We start from the raw sequence: 27,956 nt of genomic DNA, 5'->3' as shown, positions 1-27,956 counted from the left end.
AAAAGAAAGTGAAAGGATAACTACTACATATAAGTATATAAGTTATAACACACCCCCACAGACACCCAGAGAGAGAGAGAGATGGCTTCCGAGTCAACGGTACTTGTTGCTGGGCAGGCGACTAGTAAGCTGCAGCTCTATTCCTACTACCGAAGTTCATGTGCGCAGCGCGTTCGGATCGCCTTAAACTTGAAAGGTCATTTTCCTTAGGCCCTGTTTGGATTGAAAGAAAAACATTTCTGACAGAATTTTTTTCATCTTTTCAGGATTTCAAAGGAACTAATATGATTATGGTTAATTTAGAAGGATATTATTATCTTAAAATGAAGGCCCCTCTATGTAAATTTTTTTTTCACATTCTTCTTGTTGTTTTCTGGAACCCCAAATCAATCCACCAATCGATTGATTGTGTTTATATAAGCCTTTGTTTTTATGTTAATTCTGTTTTTCTTTTCACTCCTGGGGTATCATGTTTACATTAACCCGTTATTTTTTTTTAATTTTGATTATGTATGTATTCATTTGTGGAATTGAGATTGTGGGTTTTTGTTGTTGTTGTATTTTGGGATGTGAAAGGGTTGAAATATGAGTACAAGGCAATCAACTTAGTGAAAGGAGAGCAATTCAGTCCAGGTGAGGAATATTCATTACTTCTTCTTCTTCTTCTTCTTGGAGTTGGGTTTATCAAATAACAATACTTGGTTAATCATACATCCATAAGACACTCTCTAGACACTTTGAAATTGGTGCCTTATCTGGTTCACACTTCAATTTATGTGTAAAAGGCATATCAATTTTGTGCTTGTCATTCATACATAATTTACCTGCACATTGATTCATGTATGTGTACTATTTTCACTTTTTTCTATATTGGGATTGTACCTTTTTACTCCTCTTTATATGGCAATTTGGGTCTCAACCTGAGACTTAATGGTTGAACTTTAGGCTTCAACAGATGGCTATGATGCTTAATCCCATATCTATCTCATTGTAAGAATCTATCTTAATTTTGGGACTAACCATTTTTCCATTTTTGGCCTGTAGAGTTTTCGAAGTTGAACCCTCTCAATTTTGTTCCGGTACTGGTGGATGATGATGTAGTAATTTCTGACTCCTTAGCTATTATACTGGTCAGTGAATACCAGTCTCCTTTTTTTGATTTAAAATTGTCTTATATAATAATATGGTATCTAATTGCTCTTAAGACAAAATTCTTTCTAATGCATGACTGTTTGATTTCCATTGGACAGTATTTGGAAGAAAAGTACCCCCAGCATCCGCTCTTGCCTCATGACATTAAGAGAAAAGCCATTAATTTCCAGGTATTTCAATTTTCAGCAGTGTTAATACATTCTCCTTGAAGGTTAGTTCTTGTACTATATGTTATTGTGCCTTGAAGTAACCAACATTGTAATGTAGAAGGAATTACATTCAGCGTATGTATTATTCAAGTTAGATTGCATAACAAAGATACACGTAGGGTGCTTGCTCACATGTTGTTGGAACCATTATTGCACGCATGTTCTTCAAGGGGCACCACATGTATTTTGAAACATTGTAATTCCTAGATACTTGATTCCCAAAATAGTTTCTCCTACACCTTTTTGTCACTCTTGCACCTATTTTCTTTCCCTCCACCTTTGGTAACCAACGTGGATTTTCATATGACTGCCTTTAATCATTTCTCCCTTCTTTTCTTACTAATATTACATGGACTTGATTATTAAGTGTTTCCTTGAACAATAGTATTTTGATGAGACAAAAGACTGGATATGTGTTGCTGCATTTTTGTATATTTTTTGATAAGATGGGTTTGGCAGGGCCTTCATGTTCATTAATAAAATATGTGGAAATTTTACTGTCTTGTGTAACATTGTTCTACCTGATCCTCTTCAGTGATTTTTCTTTAGATAAGCGTGAAATTAAATGGAAGGATAAATGTGGTTTTTACATTTTTTGTTCAGTTAAGAAAGAAAGTCAGCTGATTAGTTGGCTTCTCTATGAACATATCTTTCATTCTTAAAGCTGGTCAAGCATTTGCTTGACTTTGTTTAAAGATATTGTGGCCAAAGGGGGAATTGATCCTGCTATTTGTTTCAATATTGTTAAAGTATAAAAGATAAATAACACCTTTCTCCAACAGCTTAAGCTTTTGGAGAAGTTGGTAAGCTAACATGGTATCAGAGCCACTCAAACCTCCCGGATAGCAAAAATCCACATGCGATGGTCGGTCCAAAGTGGGACCACATGTGCCACGTGTTTGCCAAGTGGGCCACACATGCGGGGGAGTGTTAAAGTATAAAAGATAAATAACGCCTTTCTCCAACAACTTAAGCTTTTGGAGAAGTTGGTAAGTTAACAAATATATTCTTCAATCGACTTGATTTAAACATGGCATGATGGGATATGTTCAATTTCATTCTTTTTAGATCCATAACTCGGATGGCATTTTGAACTTCTATTTTTTGTCGTTGGTGATGGTAGGGGCTCATTTGTTGGCCATTGTTTTAAAAGGCCAAAAGCTAAGAGAATTGTATGACATAAGTGGAGCAAAGTATGAAATAAATAAAATAGGGAATAATGTGGAAAATAAAATTAATAAGAGGAAGAAAAGAAGATGAGGACAAGAGGGTTTGGATCTGGAATTCATCAGGAGACTTCACTGTAAAATCATTTTATCATAAACTGGTCGTATTCCCTATGTCTACAAAAGTTGCCAAAGTGTGGGCAAATCCAAGTCCCTCCAAGTTTTTTTTTTTTTTGGGAGGGGATTTAGACTATGGACTTCTTGAGAAAAAGGAAGATGATTATTGTAGATCACTGTGCGTTATGCATTGAGGCAAGAGAACAACAAATCATCTTCTGCTTCATTGTAGGGTGGTGAGGGGGGGGGGGGGGGGGGAGGTTGGGGCAAGTTACTTAAGCGGTTTGGTATTCATTAGGTTTTCCCTGAAACTATCATGGAGCTTCTGCAAGGTTGGTCACTAGTCTGTTGGAAGAAAAAAGGAAAAAATTTGTGGGGCGTATCATTCCTAGCCACGATTTGGGTCTTATGGAAAGAAAGAAATGCAAGACTTTTTAAGGGCTATGCAAGCAGTCCTGACTACCTATTCATCATAGTGATAGCCTACTATATCATGGGTGAAAGCCCTCCCAGCCTTTGCATTTGTTTCAGTGTATGACTTGTGGGAGGATTGGAAGGAAGTTTGTCTCAGTACGAAAAAGAAGCATTCGGTATCTCAAAAGTGGGAACCCCCACCTATTGGCTTCCTTAAACTTAATTTTGATGGTTTTAGGTTTTGCAACCCGGGGCCAGCGGGAATTGGGAGAGGGGGGCTTAGGAATAATCAAGGGAATGTTGTTTGGGCATTCACGGGCTCTCTTTCAAAACAAAAATAGAAACTTTTCAAAGAAAACTAATTTTGATCTCCTCTAAACAAATAACATTCTATCCTAAACTATTTCTAATTATAAACCGGACCTAACTGAACCTTTCTACTTCAACTTCAACGTCATCGTTCAAAATAGAAACTCTAAAAGCATCAAACAGTCGCACCTTTTTCCCAAACATGGATTTTCTAGACCTAAGCCTCTGTAGGAATCCTTGCCTAGCTCATACTTAGTGAGGGTTTATGCTAGGTGCCAGTCATCCATGCTTGGTAATCTATTAGGATGGAGTTTGCAACCAATTTCATGCAAACTCTTATCTTCATCTAAGAATATTCTACTAGTTTTGATTTTTCCTAAGATTAGGTAAGAATTTTCTGTGCCATGTTGATTTGACCTTGTGTTCCTATCCTGTTCATTTCACTACAGCCATTTAAATGTGATACTGATTCCCTCGCTAGTCTTAGCTCATGGGTTCATTGTGCACTCCTGTGTTTCATTCCTTGTTTATTCTGCCTTGGTTTCATTTATCCCTTAAATCACATGTGTGGGTTCTATGTTTGTGAGAGGTTGAACCTAGTACCTTGGCTCCACACTAGGTTTTTCACCATTTTTTCGTCTGATGCATGTTTTCTTCATATATTTTTTTGTGGGCTCAATTTTTAGAGTTATCTTTTGGATACCCACTGTGTGTGCGTGAAGGGGGCTGCATGCAATGTTTTAAATTTCGGTTTCGATCGGCATGGAAACGGGAACATTTCGGTTTCTATGGAAATCTTGTAAAATCATGGAAACATATGGCTTGTAAAATCACGAAAACATATGGAAACATATACAAATGATGAAATTTTAAGATGAAACTTTGGGAAATGCTCGAATATGCACAAATTCATACTTAGAAACCATCACATAAGCAAGAAAGTCATCTATAGTGGCTTAATAACATCGAACACCTAGTGACATGTGTTGCCGCACATGTCTGGAATAGTAAATTCAATAAAGAAGTACAATGTAATGAAGTATAAGAAAGTACAATGACCGGTCTCCCATCCAACCAACTCTATATCAATATCATATTGAGTTACGAGGTATTATTAGTCCCATTCCAATATGACATCCCATGCATAAGATACGGTTAGTTTGTTGTGTAGTTTAATGATGTCAACTGTCAAATATCATTCTCTACATTAAGGAAATGAAATGAATTGCAAATCATATCATCTTTCCATTTTTTATCATTCAGACCATTTCGGTCGAGTTTCGGGAATTTCGACGGAGATAATGACGTGGAAGGAATTCATTGAGATTTCGTTTCGGTGGGGATAGAAACAAAAACGTTTCAGTCGCTTTGGGGAAATTTAAAACCATGGCTACATGTCTGTCTCGTTCTTGCTTTTCTGAGAATAAAACAGTTTGATGTGTCTAAGTAACCTATTATATGTTATTCCTTTTTTTAGTTTACTGTGTAAGTGTACTTTTTAGATCTATGTCTCTAATACCCAAGCAAGTTTTAGAGAAAGGTGATGAGAGAGTTGTATTACCCTCTCCCACACGAAAATGATATGTATTTATGTATGTATGTATGTAGGGTTACATGAATGACAAGAAGACTCCCTACGTGGGTATATAACTTACATGAACACTCTTAACAATTATTTTTCCTTCTTTAGGCTGCAAATGTTGTCTTCTCGAGCATACAGCCTTTTCAGAATCTTATTATCCTGGTAAGTTTTATTTAAGGATTAGTGCTTCTATACTTTTTATTTAATTTTCTTGACACGATCTGAAGCAATATGGAATTTCCTCTATGCTACTTTCCAATTTGCAGAACTACATTGAGGAAAAAGTAAACTCTGACGAGAAGCTTGTATGGGCTCGGTATCATATCAGGAAAGGCTTTGCAGGTAAGCTTTGGCTTACAAGGTTCTAAGGATCCCTGAACCAGGCCTGAGCAGTAATTAATACTCGTTTACTTAGCTCTTGTAACATGGCATTTATTCATTCTTAGATTCTTGATGCAAATTGGCCATTCTGATTGCAATATTGATCGAACAAACTAGCAGTGGGTCATCCCACATATGTTTAAGGAAGTGATATATTCGCCCCCTTTTCTTCCCCGAGAGGGTGTGGACCAGGGAAGAAAGGGGGGCGAATTTATATCAATATCATTAGATTGTCATCTTATATTGAAATTGCTGTGAGCTGTTCATCTTCTCCTCTTTGTGGGTTTTTCCTCTTTAATAGTCTTTTTAGGGTTGGGAAAAGAGGTTAAATAGGTTTAGGGAATATGCAGGTATCAAGTGGTGGGCCATGGGAGATGGATACGTGGGTATTATAGCGTGGGTAAATGATGTGGGCTTCCCCCACTTCTATGCCCAATAAAACAAACATTATAGTTAATGGTTTAACAACTAAAATAAAAATGCATTAAATAAAGCAAGTAAACTTAAACTAAATCACATTACATTTGAAATGTGGTATGTACCGAATGTTCTGGCATTCATGACAGCGCATGTCGCAAGGTTGTTTTATTGTTAAACAATTATGGGTGGTTTTATTTCTTATGTGATAGTTTTTTAGTATATATATGTGCTTATTTTAGCATTTTTTTTTATGTTTCATCTTAAATGTCCATCATTTGCGTATGTTTATATACATTTCCGTGGTTTTATAGGATCTCTGCCAAAATTTCCATTCAAAGCCGACATTGTTCTATTTATGTCATTACCGGAACTGAAACCTAACTTGCTGTTGACATAATGTTACGATCGACATGACCGAAACAACACCGACATGCTATGGGCATGGCCAACATATCGGTCGACATATTGTAGCGAAGCCATTTCTTGTGAATTTCGTGTCGGTGAAGACTGATGTCAACATATGTTGGCCCAAACCGACACATGTCAACTGACATTTGATACCATGTTTACATATTTCAAGCAGGTTATGTGATTCTTGGACTTAATGTCCATTTTGAGGTTACTCTGTCTTGTATGATTTCAATGAACCCAGGGAAAGGACTAAATTGCATTTTTCAGTTGAGAATTTTTCATGCGGTATCTTTTGACGTTTGACCACTTTAGGGATGTTGGGGATGAGATATATTGGAAGGCAGAATCTAGTGCGAAGGAAACAAACTAATCTCACACTACCTTAGAAACAGAAAGAAAAAACCTATTGGGTCAATTTTATGCATAAAAAGTTTATGAAATCTAGGGATGCACCTAGATTGCAGAGATATCATGGTGTCAAAAGTCCTCTGATTATGGTTAGGATTGGTCATGCGGTATTCTTTTCCTGTTATGGCCAGTCTATGATGGGGCCAACTGGATAAACGGTCTTGATCAAATAAACATGTGGCACAGTACTAGACTAGAGAAGTAACATTGGAAAGTAGATAACAAATTTCAGCAAATGCTACACTGACAAGTGATACAGTATTTGCCTCCAAACATTTGATAATGCCCTTAGTGGCTATGTCACAAATACCTCCGATATTTTCAAAATATAGCGATTTTATCGCGATAGTTTGATAAAATGACAACAAATAGAGCGATATTTTCATTTACCGGAATAATATCACCATATTTTTACGAATTTTTTTATTTTTTATTTTTATCTTTATGTATATTTATAAATAATTTAATTTTTTCGTTTTTCCCGATATAAACCCAAAAAAATACAAAAGATTAATATATCCCGAATTTTTTCCTTGCCGAGAAATTCCCGAGAACGATATTTGTGACATAGCTTAGTGGTCCCTTTCATATTCAAATATCTTAAGGCAACTTTAATAGGCCTCCATCTGTTAAAGGCACCAACTGAAACCATGGTGTGCCATGTGGCAGTCTCAACGTCAGTGAGTCACATGAGCCTTGCTGTGATGAGATGATGAGAGAGTAGAGGAAGAGGGGAAGAACAGTGGTGATAGACCTTCGTAGCTTGTAACCAGTTGCAATGGCACCACATGGCAATTCCGCCTAGGAAAAGATGCTGCGAACTGATGGTGTGATGAAAATAATGAAAACAAATAGATGGGTCTGCCCTGAAAATGAGACGGAATGATCTTGGTAACCATCCTTGGTGAGTGATTACAATAGCCATCCGCAGTGAGTGATTGCTCTGGCATTATTTGGTGGGCCATATCCAAGATAGGACAGCAAGGAAAATGATTGTGGTGGCCTCACACATGTGCTAAAGGCCATGAAATAGCCGTTATAATAGTTTTGTTGCAGTGTCACTCCTCAAACCCTGGAAATGGGGTCATGGAGAGTTAAAGAAGCTACTGCTTCGCATGTCTCCTCCAAAAGAGACCCTTTGAACACATTGCATCATGTGGGACTCTTGGGGGAGTTAACCAGTTACTTTCTCACTAGAGAAGCTCCCTATTGCTTATATAGGAGGCCAGTAATGAGAACTGTGAGAGGTTCAAAACAGAAATTTACTTGAGAGAGTTCGCTGCTATCTCTATGAAAGAGATGTAATTAATGGCCTGAAACTGCAGATGTATTTTCCCACAAGATATTAATGAAATGCAAACCCCATTAAATGGGATTGTGTCAACTTAGGTGTGTCCATTTTTTTCTGGTATTATACCTGAAATTTGCTCACATACAGAGCCACGGGAGTTTCATGGTTAAGTCTGATGGAAAATGATCAACTCGGAGACCAGGTGTACTGTACTGGCCAAGGTCTTTAAATGAAAGCTTTTATACCTTGTTATATGGCCTTGGGTAATCAGTGGGATGTGGTCTTTTGCCGATAATTCAGGGAAATGCAGCCATTATCTAAGCATTACTGGTCTTTTTGGGAGTTAACACTACACTGACCTTTAGCTTCAATAAACATGGGCAGTGATAAATCTACTCCCAAATATCTTAAATCAACTCCCCATGTGTCTATCTCTCTCGTCTTTCTCTCTCTAACGCAGAGGAGAGAGAAAGACACATGGGGAGTCGATTTAAGATATATGGGAGTCGATTTATCACTCCCCATAAACATTCTCCAACTTCATAGATTATATGGTACTTCTTATTCGCTGTTTCACATTTTGATTCTATGTAATACCCAAACCAGTATCTTACCGTCGTTTCTTGAAAACCTGGTCCTGTGACTCATCCCTCAAATGCGTGAACTGACTTTTTATCACTCACTTTAGGGTGATTAAGTAAATTATCTTCACTTTGCTTGCGTGCATGTAAATGTGTTTGTTTCAGAATGTTTCACTACTCACAGCAATCAGGTTTATATTTTTATTGATGTATGGGTCCTTTAAACTGTTTTAATTTCTCTAGACTCTCCTTTTCCAAGTAACCAGTCTTTTGTTTGCCATCTATATCTCCAGAATTGCAGTGATTCTGGTAGTATTCCCCGCCCCCCCCCCCCCCCCCCCCCCACCCCTACGCAACCACACACACACACACACACACACACCAATTTCTGCTTTTCACATAAGGCATTACCAAGATCAGTAGGCTGTTAATCTGTATGGGGTTGACACGTCGGCTGGTGTCGTGGGTTTCTTCCCCATAGATGCGAGTTCGAATCCACCTGGGCTCACGCGATGCACGTGGTTTATGGGTGATTGCGTGCATCCATAGGGGTTAGTCCTGCCCTAAATGGGGTGGGGATACCCTATGTCATAAAAAAAGATCAGTAGGCTGTTTCTTTTCTCCATGCACCAAAACAGGAAATTTTTACAGCCATTGTTCTGAGATCAGGCCTTTCTGACAGAATAAATTTATCATGGCTGGTTTACTGGAGCCACGTCTGTTGGAATTGAGTTTCATCTTGATTGATCTAAGATTCCTTTACTGCTTCTTCTAACCATTTCTATTTTGTGGGGAGTCTTCTTCTCTGCTACTCTATGTTTGTCGCTGCTTATTGAGTGTGCTAAACTTTTGAGGTGATAAGCAGACAGGATTATTGTCTTTGTTCAGACCTGATTGTATTTGCCTTTGTTTCAGCTCTTGAGAAGCTGTTAAAAGACCATGCCGGAAAATATGCCACAGGAGATGAAGTCTTCCTGGTTTGTTTCTTCTAGCTTAGTCTGTTTCTATCTTACGCCAATTGTTTGTGTACTGATGAAGTCAATTATAACTGTTTCATATTCTTATTATTTTTCTTGATTAAATTTGCATGCCATGTTGTACATTTCTGCGAGGTGTTTTATCTATAGTGGAACCACTGCAGCCCTTTGCCTTGACATAGCTTTTTGTTGAACCATGTTCAGATGGAACATAAAATTGCATACTATCAAATATCTGTCTCTTAGGTTCCTTGGAATTCGATGAACAGATTTTTTTGTCCTTTGCTTTTCGGCTTTATTGTCGACCTAAGCTGTATATTTCGTTTCGTTTCGGCCGAAACGGGCTAAAATTCGGGTTTCGGTTCGGAAACAGGAACGAAATCCGGTCGGAATTCGTTTCCTTCAGGATTTCGTTTTGTTTTGGCTGTTTCGGTCCGTTTCATTCCTTTTTGGCCGTTTCGGCCGAAATTGTCTGAAAAGGCGAAAAAAGTTTAAAAAATTACGGGAATGCCATAATAGCCGTTGGGATTGTTTTTGGACCATTCTACCGTCATTTTATGACTGCTTGTGATCGTTTTATAGCCGTTGGAAGGGTATTTTCCGTCTTTTCACATCCACAAGCATTCACACCACTATATATATACCCAATTAACCATTGTTTTTCCACACTCTTCTCTTTCACCCTTCTCTTACAAACTTCATTTACACACTTTCCCACCAACTAGGATCTATTCTAATCTTCTTTTAACCTCTTCAAGCTTCTCTAATTTTCTTATAATTTCTTTTCATATTTTTAACTATTTAAAAAAAATTCCCTCTGGAAAGCAGAACAAAAGGGTTCGCCCGAAAAGCGGAACGAAACGGCCGAAACACCGAATCATTCCGTTCCGGTCGCCAAAATGAAACGACGAATGAAACGGATTTTACAACTTAGTTGTCGACCCATTTGAAAACCAATTTCATTGAATTATCTAAATATCTGACACATCTATAAGAGCTTTGTAGGTGCCCAATGTTTAGGGGTGGCCAACCGGTTCGGTTCTCGGTTCTCGGTTCATTTTTTTTCGGTTCTCGGTTCTCGGTTCCATGAACCATAAGAACCGAACCGAACCGTAGTACACAGTAGGACCGAACCGAACCGGACCGAAAATAATCGGTTCGGTCCGGTTCGGTTCTGATGGCTAATTATTAATTATTAATTATAATTTATAAAAACTTTTAATTAAAGTTATAATATAAGTTACTTTCTTATTATAAGAATAGTATTAACTATTACTTATTAATATTATAAGTAATTTATATTATTAAGTATATATATAATAGAATATAAAAATATTATATATATATATATTCAAAGTTCGGTTCTTCGGTTCTGGAACCGAACCGAGAACATTAGACCCGGAACCGAACCGAAATTTTTCGGTTCTTCATCAGTGGAACCGAACCGGACCAAAAATATTTTTTTACAGTTCGGTTCCGGTTCGGTTCTTCGGTTCCGGTTCGGTTCTTCGATTCTGGTTCGGTTCTGGCCACCCCTACCAATGTTGATGACACTTTATTGTCGACCCATCTGAAAACCTATACAATTGAAAATTCTAAATATATGACACATCTATAAGAGTGTTGCAAGTGTCCAATGTTGTTGATATAGTTGTCACAGGTGACGATTGTTATGGCATTTAGCAATTAAAAACCAAGGTTTCCAGGGCGAGAAGCGAAAGGGGGAAGCAGGATGTTGTTGATATAGTTGTCACAGGTGACGATTGTTATGGCATTTAGCAATTAAAAACCAAGGTTTCCAGGGCGAGAAGCGAAAGGGGGAAGCAGGAGTGGGAAACAGGAGCGGGGAAGAGAAGTCGTGAAGTGTCAAAGAATTTTTTTATATTTAAAAATTGAAAAAATTAAAAATTACTAAAAAAATATAAGAAATGATTATATGAATCAAATATTAAAAAAACACTTTTTTATTAAAATATCTAACATTTACTTTAAGGAAAATCACTATCAGCTGCAATGCCAGTGTTGACCAGTGCGTAACAAGAAGAAAAAATTATGAGATTTTTTTACCTGACTTTTGGGATTTAATAATGTTTGGACATAATAGAATTTATGAATTTTTAAAATTGAAAAAATATCCCATTGTTTGAAATTTAAGATTTTGACCTGACCGTTTTTTTTTTTTCGAATTTTGTACTAGAACTGGAAAATTTAGTTTTTATCCTTTTAGATTTGGGTCTTGAAACTATTTTTAATAGATTCAGATGGTGGGTATTCCCTTATTTACATGTAAATCTTAAGTAAATTGACATTTACTTAAATGACTTTACATGTAAATACTGTGAGTCTGTGAAGAGGAAAGAAGAAGAAAAGAGAACCAGGAAGAGACAAGGAGGGTAGAAAATTTTTCAAGTCATAACCATCCATTTGATAGGAAATGCGCTTCCCATAGTGGGATACGCGCTTCCCATAGATTAGGAAATGCGCTTCCCAGATTTAGGAAACCCTCTCCCCGCATTCCGGAGGCGCGCTTGCCATTTTTGGGGAATCGTCGTGTTTCACGTTTCCGAAACACATTCTCGGGAAGCGCAATTCACACTTTAAGGTTTCCGGAAACCCTGATCAAAACAGTTCTTGCAGCAACAATTTCATACGAAGGATCTAGGTAAATTGAGGTAATTTCTGGAAATCGAAGTGGCAAGATCGCACCAAGGACTCTCTCTCTCTCTCTCTCTCTCTCTCTCTCTCTCTCTCTCTCACGCAAGTACTTAATTTGGTTGAAGAGATACGGTTGTTGGGATTATGGCCCGTTGAAACTCCTATAGAAGACTGGTTAGAAATCTGAACTACTTAATGGTGACCAGAACTAATATATCCAATATTGAGTGTTGTGAGTCAGTCTATGGACTTGCCTCCATGGCATCATTAGGAAGCAGTTGTTCGAATGGTGATGTATTCGAAGGGAATGCAAGGTCGTGAAGCGTTGTTGTTTGAATGTGGAAGGATACACTAATGCCAATTAGACTGGTTCTCTATCTGACAGGAGGTCTACTACAGGAGACTGCATGTACGATGGGGGTAACTTGGTATCATTGAAAAGTAAGAAACTCAGTGTTGTTGCTCAATTTAGTACTAAAGCAGAATACAAAACAATGATACACACGACATGTGAACTTGGATAAAACACCTATTATCTGAGATTGGACTCAAGGTTGGTTTACCAGTGAAGTTGTTGTGTGATAATAATGTTGTTATTCACATTACTAAGAATCCGATTTTTCATGAGGGCCAAGCACATCGAGCTTGACTGCCATACTGTCAAAAGAGAAAATTGAAAAAATTGAAAGTAAAGATATTTGTACTCCATTCTTATGATCAGAGAAGTGCTTAGCAGATGCATTTTCTAAGTCCTTGAGAATGTCTAGAATGGACCTTATTTTCAACAAGCTGGGCGTCTATGACTTGCACTCTCCAACTTGAGGGGGATTGTTATATGGTGTATTTATCTCGTAGGGATATTTTGGTCACTAACCAAAATAATGAAAAGAAAAGGAAGGGAGAATATGTTTTGGATCACTCAAGGCAAAACATCTCTCCTCCCTCTCTTTCACTCGTCTCTCGACTTTTCTCTCGCTCTCTCTTTCTATCTCTCTATCTCTCTTATGTTCTCTCTGTTCTTTCTAGACCCTTACCACGTAAATATTTACACAGGGTTTACGGGTTGTGAGAGAGAACATAACTCCCCGCCCATCTTTCTCTCTCTTTCATTTCTTTGAATCTCTCTTACCAAGGTCTTCCTCTTCCATTTATTTTAAATTATTGTTTTTCAAGGGTGGACGGTAAACTTTGGGTTTCCTTGTTTAATTGTGCCCTTAAAAAGTAGATATCTAAGTGATCTAAATAATGTATTACAAATACAGCCTCATGTGTGAACATATTTACAAAATATTATAAAATGACTATTATAGGTTATACCCCTTCAAATGCAGCAAGAACGTCTACCAATGAAAATATATTATCATGCTCCCTTAAATAAACAATTGTAGAACCTGAATACTTGAGAAATTGAAGATAGAAAACTGAATGTAAATCAATATTGAATGAACAATATTAGGAAACGATTACTACCTTAAAAATGTTTGGACATCCTCTTTTCTTTCTTAACTGTATGTACCTTATTTAAGAATGCAGTTTTGTTCGGCATTTACTTTTGCTCAGTGGGACAAGACGTACTAATGTTTCCTTCGTTTCAGTATCCATTTCGTAGGCACTACGACCATACAACCAGAGATTTTTTTTTATTTAGTTAAAATTTGAAAAAAATCTAAAAAATGAGAAATATTTAGAAAAATATAAGAAACCATTATATCAATCAAATTTAGCAAAAATGCACAGTGTACTACTTAAAATCATAGTTTTAAACCTCCTCCGTGTCATCATAGACTCGCCGGAGTCGACACCCTTTTACATTGGTCATGTTCTTGTCCAAGTCTGCATTTTATCCTACAAAGTCAATTAAAACTAGTTTGGCTCTCCTGATTTATGACCGCGTCAACCAAGTACTCTGCTTGTAAACAGAGTACTTGATTGCATCGTGCCAATTCGACTAGGATTTGCTTTGGCCATGTTTAGGCCCGCATCTGCGTTTTGAAACACTGCGTAACATATCTACCATAGGCATGAAATTGACTCTTCATGGGCCTAATTCACACGAAATTTAGTGCAAAACGTCAATGAAACTAATCATTCATCGTAGAAATTGGTGAGTATAAATGTTACAAAAAAAAATCAAGTTTGAATTGTTCAAAGACTCCTTCCCTTACTGTGGAATGCTTTGGAAGTAGAAGAAGCAAGAAAAAATTGACAAAAAAACCTACTCTTGAAACTTTTGGACGGATTTGAGGAACATAGGAGTTTTCAAGAAGTGATGAAAATAGGTCATTTGTTGTGTTTTTATAGCTCACATTCATCTATTATGACAAAGACAAATGATCTCCAAGGACCTGGCCTCTACACCAGGCCTACTAATCACTTTGAGGTAGTCACCCTTAGCAATGAGAATGCAACAAGTTTGATGGGAATATGTCAAAAGGCATATTAACCATCTAGACCTTTATAAATTTTTGTATCTTGCCTTTTGCTCTAGGGCCTATTTATTCTGTTTTAATTCTTTCTAAGCCTATGATTAGTTAGACATTATTGTTGATAAATCATTGAAGTTTGGGAGTTTTTGTGTTGAATATGTTGATTTCTCATCACTTTAAGCTTATACTTGTCTTGCACATGTCCATGCTTGTATGACAATCAAATTTCACTTGCAACTGTTCTATGCAGATGAATTATTGGTAATATTAGTATAGGGCATCATTGAACATAAATTGAAAGTTGATGCAAGTGTATTTCTGTTAACTTGCAGGCGGATTTGTTTTTGGCCCCCCAGCTTTCTGGAGCAGTGAACCGGTTCAAAATTGACTTGGTATTGCCCCTTCTATAATTCAAAATGTGATAGTAGCTGTCAATTTTACTCATATTCCATAGTGTTCGTTGTAACTCCCAGTCTCAATGGCGACCAGACACCTCTCATCTTAAGTTAATCAATTTATGTGTCAAACCTTTCCAGTTCTTAATAGCTGATAAAAAAAGCATCTGATCTGGTAGTGATCATGTTTTGTCATTGGCCTACAGAACTCCAATTATAAATGTGCATATGCTAATTAAATTAAGATATGTCAGACATGTCATTTAAGAAAACAAAGTTTGTACTACGCATTATATCTTATTATGCAAGGTTGTTTTCATCCCATCCTTATTTGCAAGAATCTAGACTAGGCGCTGCTCCCAATCCTGGTCCCACTTTGGAATTGCCTGTCCTCCTTCCATCAAATACTTCCCAACAACTCTCCGAAACATGGTATCAATAATCAGGTTGTTTGCCCCTATCCTTACAGGACTCTTCTTCCCAAAGTCCCACTCTGGTTCCTGTTTCAGAAGCTCCTCCAATTACTTCATCAAGACTTAACTTGGCAATTTTGTACTGTTGTAGTTTTTGTCTTTTTCCGAACAGTAGAAGTTTCTATAAATATGTATACTAATGAATTAACTTCTGTGCTTTACCAAATTTAAATGTTGATTTAAATCTTTTGATATTATTTTACCAAAGTGCTTCATAGCCCCTCCTCCTCCCACAATAACGCCCGTTGCATACTTGCATTCAACTATGGGACTTGCATCAGTAACAGAGCCTCCTTTACGAGTATAACTGTGTTTATGCTTGTTTTAATTCTTGCATTGTTTATCCTTGTTTGTGCAGTCTGAGTTCCCTATCCTATCAAGACTTCATGAAGCATACAATGTGATACCAGAATTCTGTGCCGCTGCACCAGACATGCAGCCAGACGCTGTGAAACCATAGATTCAACTTCCTTTCTCATGCAAAGGTGAAGCCATCGGATTTGTATAATCCGCTTGGCTTCTAATAAACATTAATAAACACTACCTCTTGAAACAATGGTCAGCACTGTGTTGGCTTGAATAAATGTTTGTTCTCTTCATTTTGTGTATAGATTCTATTCCAATTATGGGAAATCAGTATTCCTTCAATACTCTAAACTCATTGGGTATGTAAGATTGTAAGCTTATTTTATGGTCTTTAGAGTCAATACTCAATGGTGTCTCAGCCAACTTCAATGATCTTCACTTCTCATTTAACAAAAGCTATCAGATTTGCTTGGGTATTCTTTCAGCCTACACAAGCTCACTCATAATACACTTTGGTTGCTCTTCTTAGGCTCCTTTCATTCGATGTAAAATGGGCGTAAAAACAGATTATAAGCCCATATTTAAGTATAAAAATGGGCATGCAATTTGTTTTTACACCCATTTTCTGTCGAAAGAAACAGGGCCACTTTGTTTCAGGGTCATCAACTGTTGATTGAAGGTATGAACTGAAACTTACCTGCAGTATGTTGTTGCACAAAATACCGTTATAAACCTGTAGCAGCACAGTTGGGAGGCTCAGACCTCAATCGCCCTCCAACAGAATGGGTTGGAAATGGATTATTGTACCCTCTTCCATTTTTTGCTTCTCTTCTTCATTGACTAGTTGTGATTGGACCTGCATGGTGTGGTGAGAAAGAGTGAGAAATTAATTTCTTTTACAATTTTCCATAGACGTCAAAATTCAGATTGAGGAAACTCGATAACTTAGATTTTATTTCTGCCAACATTGAATTTAGATTGGCACTGGCGAAATCACTTATCCCAAAAAACTGATGAAGAATTGTCTTATACTAAGAAAAAATTTTCTGCAAAAATCTGCCAATCTAAACTGCATAAACAAATTTTTGTGAAGGTCTATTTCATTGGAAAGATTCTTTATGCCCATCCAAATGCTACTTACTTATCTTACAAATTGTAATAGTATAGAATTTGAATATCTTCTCGTGAGAATAGTCTGCTGTTAAGGAAAAATAGGCCATTTTTGTTAGGCATTGAACCCACCTTTCAAAGTCAATTTACAGACTCATCACCCAAAAAAATATTTATAGGTAAATACTCCTTCCTATGGTGTAGAATGCTTTGTGATTGGCCCGGGTGGAAACCCAAGAGGGGCTGAATTGGGTTTTAAAAAACTGTTGTTCTCTTTGAAATGATTCAATTAAAAGTTGGAACAAATTTAGAATGAAAGGACTAAAGAAGATACAAACACATGCACAAATGAGAGAGAGAGAGAGTGAGTGTGCACCGATGTTTTTATAATGGTTTGGCCAAACCTGGCCTACATCCACTCTCACGAAGATATCCACTCTTTGTGCTTCCGCTAACCTGGCATTCTTACATGTGAAGATCAAACCGGATGTAGCCTTCCTCCCTCCCGAGGTTGAAACTGCCCCATCCACCAATCCGAGTTTTATCCCATAAGCTCGACTCCAAGGGTTGACATGGTGCCCTCCACCACTTACAACAAGGAAAGAACAAACAAAGAAAAACCTTTTTACAAGGAAGAATGCACAAAAATGAAGCTCACTACAAGATCTCTCAAGATTTACAAGTAAATTCCCACCCTAATCCCTCTTAGATATGCAAAGTAATGGCACAAAGGGTATGTGCACTTAGAGTATTTATCAAAATTCAGCTCAACTGTGTTAGATAATGGCTTAGGGGCCTTAGCACCCTATTTATAGAGGTTTGGAATGAAAAACAGCCATTTTTGGACTTCTAGTGGTCTACTCAGACAACCCTTTGGTCGACCCACCAAGTAGATGTTGGGAACTAGCCGTTGGGCATCCCCTAGCTTGGTCGACCCGTCACACCTTCAGTTTGGCCGAGCAACGGTATCTAGAAATATATGTTTTGTGCAGTTAACTTTGGAAATTTATACCTCTCTCACTTCTTATCAGATTTTGACATTCTTGTGCATTCTGGAAACCTTAGAGAGTTTGCTTAATGTTAAAAATGATTTTAAAATATTTTGAAGCTTCCCTAGATCCAATATTCTTTTTAGATTAGCTATAGTGTCATTATCCACAAATACCATTGAGGGACTAGCTTATACATTCTAACTAAGACTTAGGAGATTTCAAATCTTCACTTGAATCTTCAATTTGATCTTCTCTAAGTCATGAGATTTATCTTCTCGTCTATCCATTGGCCCAATTGATCTTTCATTTGTTCTATTTGCCTTTGTCCAAGCTCCAATACTGTTTGATGTGATCTTCAAACAACTTGCTCAAGCACACTTAAAAGACATTTTACACATTAGTATAACTAATATAAAGTGTCAAATTGAGTTTGAAATCATCAAAACAAGACTCGGAAAGATTGCCCGCCAAGGTTGAACCCTCAGGCTTACACTTTGGAAGTAAAAGATCACAGAAAAATTGTCAAAAATATTGTGCAGATGCCTTGCATTCTTTAAGTGATTCTCCTATATTTTTTATGGGGTAAAAGGACATAAAATGCTCTTAGAACAACTGTAAAACGGGCAAAAAATAAGGCTAAAATAAAGAGAAACTTAAAAACACATTAGTCTAGAGTTTTAGCATTTTTTTAAAAAAAATTCGCAATTCCAAACGAAAGCAAGGCATTGCCTTCTATTTCGTTAGTATGGAAGAAATGAAAGGGAACACAAAAGATGGGATCAGAACGAATTTCTATTTGAAATGTTTCGTTCCTGTATTCTCTACTTGTACACATTGTTTTGTCCACTCTAGAGGAAATAGAACAGAATCGACAACTATGCCCATGATACCAATACTTTAAAAAAATTATTTCTTTCTTTCTATGTTCTTTAAACATGTTATGTATTCTATTTCTAACTTTGCTTTTCTCAAGTGAAATCAATTATACTCTCTCCAAAGATAACTTATTTCAACATCGTTTATTATAGAGCTTAATTTATTTTTTTGCACACTTCAATCTTGGTATTGTGATCTCCATTCATCGTTTAGACCTCGACCCATTGAGTCTCCCTATTGAGAAACATATAAGACTGGTTGTGCATGTTATACATGTGTTTGATTGGGGTAGTTGATGGGCTACCATTAGATTTCAAGGACAACGCTAGCTTCACACACACACAGATGGGAGAAAACTAAACCCTTCATTGACAGTGGGTTAATATATGTAATGGGGATTTAAAGGGCTTTAAGCCTAACTCTCCTAGTTAATATCCCCCTGATCCAAATCAGCTTACTTAACCTTAGGATCCTTAGATGTATTAGACTCTAAGCTCAATCAATCTATCGTAAATTGAGATCCTTGCACTACTGAGCATAACCCCTAGCTCCTAGAAAAACCTCTCAAAGTCTCAATGGTGGATCCGATTAGACCTGGCAAAGAGTGACCCGGACCCGCGGGTCACTAAATTAGTGACCAATTTGACCCGGCCCGTACGGGTCACGTCAAAACTGGGACGGCCAAGGTGGACCTGCGGGTGCCCAAGTTATTCAGTGAATCCTTTTGGCTATCGCTCCTGTGCTGGAAGAAGAAGTAGAAAAAGGAATAAATATAGTGATATTTATATTCTTCGTCGCCGTAAATAATAGTGTAAATAGGAATAAGATAACTAATGGGTGGGCGAACCACTATGAAGAAGTTCCAGGAGTTACGAAGGAAGCAGTACGAAATCACATAAAAACAAACATACTAGTAAAACCCCAAATGATCGAGATTTTACATGGCATAAGCCCTTATAGTCCTGTATTTTTCAGAAAGTACCACATCCTAGGATGATCTAAACCGTCCATGTGATGGAACAAAATGTAAATAGGTTGTGCCCTAAAAATCATTTTCATAGGATGAACCTAGCCCTCCGATCTATAGAGTTTTCCATAAATAATAATATGCAACTCCTCCATTCGATCAGAGTGCTAGGATAATCATATGGAATTGTTTTTTTGGGCACAACCTATTTACGTTATGGCCCATCACATGGACGGTTTGGATCATCCTATTATACTGTCGAAAGAAAAACAGCGAAAAAAAAAAAAACAAAACAAAAAACAAAAAACAAAACAAAACAAACGGGGTGACCCGTACGGGTGGGGGCCAGGTTCACCAAATTGTGACCCGTTAAATTCCGAGTCATTTTTTACCTGGCTGTTTGCCAGGTCCAGATGCGATCAGGGATTGGAATGGATAATGACTAATACACAGGTGGATCCAATCCGAAGTGGATTCTTTGTCACTGACATTCAAAAGTTTAAAAGAAAGAGAGGGGTAGGACTATCAAAAGATAAAGAGGTTTATTACTTTATTAAGTTTACATTTCTTTTCACTTCCTTCCCAGTTCTCTACTCACACACACACACACACACACAAAACAAAAACCACAGATGGAGGGCACTGCCAACAGAGCCGAGCTTCTAAAACTAGACGGAAACGACTTCTTCAAGCAAGATCAATTCGGAGCCGCCATCGATGCTTACACCCAGGTGCACAATTACATTGATTTTTCTCTATCATTTCCCATCTTTCTTTCTGAAATTCTTTTGTTTTTTTTCTCTCCCTTTAATATGGATTTTAGGCTATTACTCTCTGCCCAAATGTCACAGTATATTGGACAAACCGGGCTCTCTGCCACCTTAAACGAAAGTAAGGGATTAAATCCTTTTGTTTTCTTTTTTTTCCATTTTACCATTCATTTAAATTTCTTGTTGGGTTTTATAGTAACTGGACTAAAGTGGAGGAGGATTGTAAAAGAGCTCTGAAGCTTGATGAGAATTCTGTTAAGGTATTATTCACTTCTTTCTTCTTTTTTCTTGTCTCAACAAGTCCACTCCTTTGCCTTAGACCTAATGCAACTTTTTTCATACCCTAGTATGTCTGATTACTAGATGTATGTGCTATCCTGTTTTTAATTCCTGTAAGCATTTTATACCTGATTGGTATCCTAAATAGACATGGTACTGGGCACCCATAAAGCATTTTTTTGCCGATGTTGTGATTTATGAATAATTTCACTTATCAGAACAACAGTAGTGCATCATTTGCATACAAATACAACATTGCTAATCTGTTTTTTTAAATTGTATCGTAACTTTGGAAAGCTATCTCCATGTTCCACCCATGTTGATGCACTCCAAAGTGCTTACATGGTTGGTTCAATCAGTGGGTCCATTCCCAAGTCATTACATCCCAAGACAATGTTTTAAAAACTGATTGGTCTGATCAAATAGACTGGAATCATCCATTTGTTTGGACTGGTATGATCAGCAGTTCAACTTTTTTTCAAAACCATTTTGGCCGGATGAGAGGAAACCTTCATGTCTGGTTTTTAAGGGGGCATCCTATATGAACCTATCCCAATTTTTCGTTTGCTAGGCCCATAGTTAAAAAACCGACTTTCTCATGATTACGAGGTTCATTCGAATATGAAATACAATCCCGGAAATATAGCATCCCACTTTTTGTTTCTACCCAAGGCTTCGATACATTTTGAAATTGAGAATTCTCTACTGGAGCAAGTGCTATCAGAGAACAATATCTATGCAATTATAATAACAATTATGTGTATATGTAAACAATTATGTGTATATGTAAACCCCAAATCATGTGAATTAGATGGTTGTGTGTAAACCAGGCAGTTCATTTTATATGCTAACATAGGGTGTTAAATTATTAATCGTTTCTCAATTAAACTTCCAAGTTTCAAGTTTTGAGATTTATAGTTTAGAACGACTAATTAAAATTGTACTAAATAATGAATGGTTTCATTATCTTAGTAACAAAGCGAAAACTTAACTAGGAATTTATTGCTTCGAAAATCTAGACCTAAAGAGAGTAAGTCTTGCATCATGCCTCATTTTTCTCGTTGTTTTCCTTCTCACTATCTTAAAAATCTCCTATCTGTTTTATTATGTATAGGAAGTGGAAGTGTCTCTCCTTCTAACCATTGCTTGTACCTTTATGATAAATAAAAGTGTCTACTCATGCCTTTGTGCTTTTCCAATGACCCCTAGCACGTTTATAAGGGTAATCACCCAGGCATTTCAACCTTACAATGGTAAATTTTTAGTTGTGTACTTCGATGAGAGAAATTATATGGTGTAAGCCCTTATAGTACGGTATTTTTTTAAAAGTACTGTACGGCGGTACGGCCTGCACCACAGGATGATCCAAATCGTCCATTTAATGGGCCACAATGTAAATAGGTTGTGCCCAAAAAATTATTTACATATGATGATTTCAACCTCCCCATCTAATAGAGGTTTCCATAATATGCATTTCCTCTTTAGATTGAAGGGCTATGATCATCCTATGGAAATAATTTTTTGGGCACGGACTATTTACATCGTGGCCCATCAAATGGACGGTTTGGATCATCCTATGGTGCAGGCCGTACAGTACTTTTAGAAAAAATAAAGGACTATAAGGGCTTACACCATATAAAATCTCCTTCGATGATATTCTCATTTATAGTAAATGTAAGGAAGAGCATATTTCACATCTTCAACTAGTATTAAGGGTACCAATTCAAAAAAAGAAAAAAGAAAAAAGAAAAAAAAAACAAGTATTATGGGCTTTTCACTTTGTTGTTAGGAGAAGCTTTATGCTAATCTAAAAAAATGCTCTTTCATGACTTATGATGTAGTATTTTTTTGGTTTTTTTATATCTACCAAAGGTGTAAAGGCTGATCCTAAAATGGGAAAAGCTATTTTGAATTGTACTGTAAAGCCAATTCACATGGTCAGAGGCATCTACTGAGGCCTTTGAGATCATCAAGCAAAAAAAAAAAAAAGCTGGCGGCTCCCGCGCTTTAACTTCCAGACTTTTCCATTGCCTTCGAGGTTTGTTGTGATGCATCAAGTGTTTGGCTTGGACGAGCCCTTATACATTAGGCCAGTCTGTGTGTGTGTGTGTGTGTGTGGTTCAATGCTTCATCTAGGTTGAAATTATCTTAAAATTTTCTAGCGCTTTGTTTACAATTTCTGTATGATGTGAATGCTTCTTTGAAGTGTATATAGAATTCTGATACTTAACATGCACTTATTACAAATTCTGGAAATACTGTTGCTCTTTGCAAATCTTTGACCAAGTGTGATTTTTCATTATATTGTACTACATCTGAATGCCATTGAGTAGAAATACTTCAATACATAGCAGGCGCACTATATGATGGGGCGTGCATTACTACAAAGGCAAGAGTATGCGGAAGGAGTCAAGGAATTGACGAAGGTCAGTATTGAAGTTTTTTATTTAATAAAAATAATTCTCTTTTCGACTTTGGTGTAGTATATAGGACTGCTTCCCTATGCTCATTCTCTATTTAACATTTTGTATTTGCTTGTATATCTTGTATTATGTGCATTTTAAATTTCAGTTATCTCCTGCTATATGAAACTACATGGACCAAATGACTGAACTAGTAGTTTCAATATTGTTTGGGTGGATCTGTCTTCTCTGTGCTGATTGGTGGTATTTCTTGTTTTGCTTTCATAGCAGCAATCTTTCTTCTAATTCCCCTTGTTTTGTGTCACATTCCTCGACAATTTGTTGATCTAACTTGTTAATCAACTTTGTTAAAGTATAAAAGATAAATAACGCCTTTCTCCATTAGCTTAAGCTTTTGGAGAAGTTGGTAAGTTAACATGGTATTAGAGCCAAAGGTCTCGAGCTCAAACCTCCCGGATAGCAAAAATCCACATGCGATGGTCGGCCCAAAGTGGGACCACATATGCCATGTGTTGGGCCACATGTGCGGGGGAGTGTTAAAGTATAAAAGATAAATAACGCCTTTCTCCAATAGCTTAAGCTTTTGGAGAAGTTGGTAAGTTAACAAACTTCTTTCATTTGTACCATTATTTTTTCGAGTAAAAATGGACACTATGACACATTACTTTGCAACTTGGCAAGGTGTTGTTTAAATTGATTAATTTCCTTTTATGTAGTTTTGTTACAAATAAATACAACGCGCTGTATTATTCGTAGGTGGATTCGCTGGAAGCGATGCAGGAAGTGAGGGGTTTGGAAAAGAGAAAATGCATGAAGCGAAAATCTCTGAAGTAGAGAAAATGTGTGGGAAGCGTCATTAAAAGTCAACATGAAGCATGTAAGAAGCCTCATTGGAAGCGAACAAGAAGTACATAGAAGAAATGCATTTTTTTAAACGCAATTCTGATGGGTTTTCTCTGGAAAGCCGATCAATCTACTCCAAAGCTGAACTCTTGTTCCATGGAAGAAAAAAGGCAAAAACCTTTGGCAGGTGTCTTTCTTAGCCACCAGCTGGGTGCTATGGAAAGAAATGAATGGTAGAGTTTTCAAAGGGAGTTCTCGAAACCCGGATTCTCTATTCATTAGAGTTCTTGCCCTCACGTTATCTTGGGTAAAGATCTTGCCATCTTGTAGATTTGTTTCGGCTTATGATCTCAGGGAAGGGCGGAGAGTTATTTATGGATCGGCAAGACAAAGGCTCAAAATATCCCAAGAGTGGTAATCTCCAGCGCCGGACTTTGTGAAATTTAACTTTGATGGTTCTAGCTTTGGTAACCTAGGTCCGGCAAGCATTGGTGGTGTTTTCAGAAATTCCCTTGGAGAGGTGTTGTGGGCCTTTGCCGGCCCCATTGGAATTGTCATTGCAACGGAGGCGGAAGTGAAAGCGGCTCATCAAGGATTGAAGTTGTTAGCCAGAGATCAGGTGGAAAATGTGATAGTAGGTGACTCAATGAATGTCATTAGGTGGCTTAGTAAAATCCACAACCCACCTTGGCGGTTGATTCACTTTTTGACGAGGTGTTTGATTCGATGGCGCTTTTCTCCTTGTCTTTTTCTCATGTTCGTCGCTCCGCTAATCATGTGGCCGATCGTCTTGCGAGAGGAGTTTCTAAGTACGCACTTGCTCTCTATGATTCTCTACCTCCTTAAATCCCATGTCAATGTCTATGTACTTGTTTTCTTTTTCGTTTTTCGCTGTACCTTGACCATCTCAATCGTTTATCAATAAAATGGCTATCATTTTCAAAAAAAAGGAGAAAATATACTTTTAGGAAGAAATTATCACCTAAATGGGGAGTGTACTCTTAATTAAGAGGAAACGTGTATGAAGCATTGCTTTTCCTCTAAATTTGGGAAGTGAGAACTTAGATTCCGAAGTGAGTTTTCGGGTAAGCAAGCTTCCCATCCGACTAGAAGTTTCCGGCGACTATGATCAATACTTTCCGTAATATGACACATTGTATTGCTGCATCAATTGATCTAACTAAACTAATTCTACAATATGCACACATGGAGCCTAGAGTTGCAAACCAAAAAATCTTTGATTCCTCACTATCTTGACCTATCTTTGTTGTCCTCACCATGATCAAATTGTCATAATCCCTCTATTATATGTTAAACGCATGGTAGATGTGTTGGGATAATCTGATTAGCGTGTGACTGCCGACGATAGACAAAAAAAAAATGATAGACTAAACTCGTGTTGGGCAATGACCCCCATCGCTAGGTTTATGGAGAGCTCTAGTTTTGAAAATCTGGGGCCGTCGGGGATCGGTGGAGTTTTGAGGGATTCTTTGGGCGACGTTATATGGGCTTTCTCTGGCCCTATTGGAATGGCAGATGCTAGTGAGGCGGAAGTAAAACCCGTTCATCAATGTATAAAGTGCTTACAAAAAGAATCCTTAAACTCAACGATTGTGGAAGGAGATTCCATTAATGTTATACGGTGGTTTAGAGGATTAGCAGTCCCCCTTGGAGGTTTCAATCGTTGTTTGATGAAATGGAAGATCAGATTGATGATTCTTCGATCATATTCAACCAGATTAGGAGATCAGCTACCTATGTGGCAGATAGTCAAGCTCGTGGTGGTGTGGGGAGGCCGGAATTGGAAATGTTTGATTTCCTTCCCCCGTGATCGTAGTGTTTTGTTTCCGTTTTTCCTTTTCCTTTTTTTTGTCTTGTACTTTGGGGTTGACTGTCTCGATCTGCCCCCTTTTTCCTTGGAATGAAATTGCTACCAATCCAAAAAAAGACAATGATGACTTACCGTAATGGGTCTATTTGCCCAACATCATTGTACATTTAGCATAGTGTTGGATGATTCAGATTAACTACATGGTGGACCTTGCCATGGTGCTCGAGAATTACAACATTGTAATGCCCTTGATATTTTCTATGTGCACTAGTGTAGTGATTTTGTATTTGCAATTTTCTTATATTGTCATATTTAGGGTTTATCACTTCACTGTACAAGTTTATTGATTCCTGTAACACTTCATCACACAGGCCTTGGATCTTGGGAGGCGTGCAAATCCTAAGAGCTGCATGGTTGAGGATATCTTGCAGGAGCTTGCCAAAGCCAAAGATCTTGAGTGGGAACATGCATCTAGCGAGCGATTGTGCCGGATGCAGAGCTTGAAGTATGCGCCCCTCTTCTTCTCAGTGGTTTTAGTCTTAGGTATCAGAAAAATGCCACTTTCTTATTATAATCTCCATTGGAGATTCTCTATAAGACACATGCACTCTGGTGCCTATGATATCCGGATACGTGTGTAGACCCTCATTTAAAAACAAAAAGAAACAGATACTTGCTGGATATTTCTGTTGAAAATAATTATAATATTTCGAACATATGCAACTCTCTTTGAATTAACTATCATGCATTTTTTTTGTTAATGTTACATTATTTGCAGTTATAATTTTATGCATGTGAGTCTTATAGATGCTATTTTAAAGCTAATATTGGTTACATCATCTAAGTTAAATCTAGTTGAGTTTTATGGTATTTCACTTATACATGTTTTGTATATTATCGCTCTATATGAGGCATCCATGTCCTTGTCGGTATCTGTGTCCGAGTTCTTGTAAAATGCTGATTCATACGGGGTTTTCATGACCTTTATACGGGGTTTTTAGAGAAGCATGCGAACAAGCTCTGAGGAAAAAATATCAGCTTGATTCTTCTCAACTGGAAGGCAACTCTGATGAAGATGCAAATACCCATTTGGATGAACATTTAAGAAGTCTGTCGCAAGTGTTCAACACATATGGACCAAGTGAGGTGAGATCTCAGTCGTCCATTTCAATCAGCTCTAGCTGTTTTTGTTATTGAGGGCACTAATTGTGGAATAATATTAGGTTCCCGACTACCTGTGCTGTAAAATAACATTTGACATATTCCGAGATCCTGTCATCACTCCGAGTGGGATCACATACGAGAGGACAGCACTGCTTCATCATCTTGACAAGGTAACGCTTGCTTAGTTTTCTATGTGAGCTTTTATGAGTTTGATGATTTGGAGATTGATTGATCTCTGTGCTTGTGAAATGCCAAAAAATAGGTGGGGAAGTTCGACCCGATGACTCGGGAGCGACTTGGCCAACACCAGCTGGTGCCAAACCTGGCTATCAAGGAAGCAGCCCAAGCGTTCCTGAGCAATCATGGTTGCGCATACAAAATGCAAAATGGTTATGATTTGCATTGGTATGTGCATAAATGGGTGGTTCAACCGCTAGCTCGTTTTTGTTCCGGTGCTTGTACAGCATGGCATTAAGTAAACTATATATATTAAAGTGCTTCTGAGCTCGAGCTTGGGAGAGTGCCAAAAGGCAAAAGCAACAGTTCATTATTGTAAAAAATGTTTTAGGGGGTTTGTTCTGGGATGAAGTCTCATGTGTGTGGTTGTGTCCCTGCTTTTGGATTTCAAGGGTCTGCTTGTTGTTGAACTTTTATTCACACGTGTTCGTGTCCACAAATCATAGCTTATTACGAATGATATTATCTCTGACTTTTGTTATGAAGAATAGATTTGTAGACATGTTAAAACTAAATTTGGAAAAAGGCCTACGATAGTCAGTCTGAGTGGCCCATCCAAAAATATAGACTCTTAAAACAAGAGGGTTTGTTTTCAAATGCAGGTAGTGGATTTATTGGTGCATATCAAACATCCGTTTCTTGGTTTTAATCATTGGTGGAAAATTCATTTATTTTCATCATCTCTGAGGGGCTATCATTTCTCCTTCCCTCTTCACTCGTGCAGAAAAACCAACAGTTTATATGTTGGGAAAGTAGTGCAATGGGTAGTTTAGAAGGTATTTATGCAGTGG

At 37.5% G+C, this 27,956-nt stretch overlaps 2 protein-coding genes across 4 annotated transcripts; both read left to right on the top strand.

Annotated features, from left to right (window-relative positions):
• The first annotated feature begins 36 nt into the window (after positions 1 to 36).
• Positions 37 to 16,074, top strand: LOC143889675 (glutathione S-transferase 2-like). 2 transcript variants are annotated; one of them, XM_077393966.1, is made up of 9 exons: positions 38 to 196; positions 577 to 633; positions 1,045 to 1,130; positions 1,251 to 1,322; positions 5,058 to 5,111; positions 5,216 to 5,291; positions 9,357 to 9,418; positions 14,832 to 14,891; positions 15,726 to 16,074. In XM_077393966.1, exons 1-9 carry the CDS (start codon positions 82 to 84, stop codon positions 15,825 to 15,827), a joined length of 684 nt encoding a protein of 227 aa, XP_077250081.1. In that variant the 5' UTR covers positions 38 to 81; the 3' UTR covers positions 15,828 to 16,074. The 2 variants fall into 2 exon arrangements, with proteins under 2 accessions (XP_077250082.1, XP_077250081.1); XM_077393967.1 differs by lacking the exon at positions 15,726 to 16,074 and having other exon boundaries at positions 37 to 196; positions 14,832 to 14,909.
• A 4,077-nt stretch (positions 16,075 to 20,151) lies between these two features.
• On the top strand, positions 20,152 to 27,634 carry LOC143890771 (E3 ubiquitin-protein ligase CHIP-like). 2 transcript variants are annotated; one of them, XM_077395453.1, is made up of 8 exons: positions 20,152 to 20,349; positions 20,442 to 20,509; positions 20,585 to 20,648; positions 23,022 to 23,093; positions 26,136 to 26,269; positions 26,766 to 26,910; positions 26,988 to 27,098; positions 27,191 to 27,634. In XM_077395453.1, exons 1-8 carry the CDS (start codon positions 20,251 to 20,253, stop codon positions 27,401 to 27,403), a joined length of 906 nt encoding a protein of 301 aa, XP_077251568.1. In that variant the 5' UTR covers positions 20,152 to 20,250; the 3' UTR covers positions 27,404 to 27,634. The 2 variants fall into 2 exon arrangements, with proteins under 2 accessions (XP_077251568.1, XP_077251569.1); XM_077395454.1 differs by lacking the exon at positions 20,442 to 20,509 and having other exon boundaries at positions 20,175 to 20,349.
• The last annotated feature ends 322 nt before the right edge of the window (positions 27,635 to 27,956 follow it).

The sequence above is a fragment of the Tasmannia lanceolata genome, unplaced genomic scaffold (assembly GCF_043159265.1).
Source record: "Tasmannia lanceolata isolate RefF3 unplaced genomic scaffold, GAP_Taslan_0.1 ptg000013l, whole genome shotgun sequence".
Taxonomy (NCBI): Eukaryota; Viridiplantae; Streptophyta; class Magnoliopsida; order Canellales; family Winteraceae; genus Tasmannia; species Tasmannia lanceolata.
The sequence above is the reverse complement of the archived record's forward strand: the minus strand, read 5'-3'. Positions and strand labels throughout refer to the sequence as shown.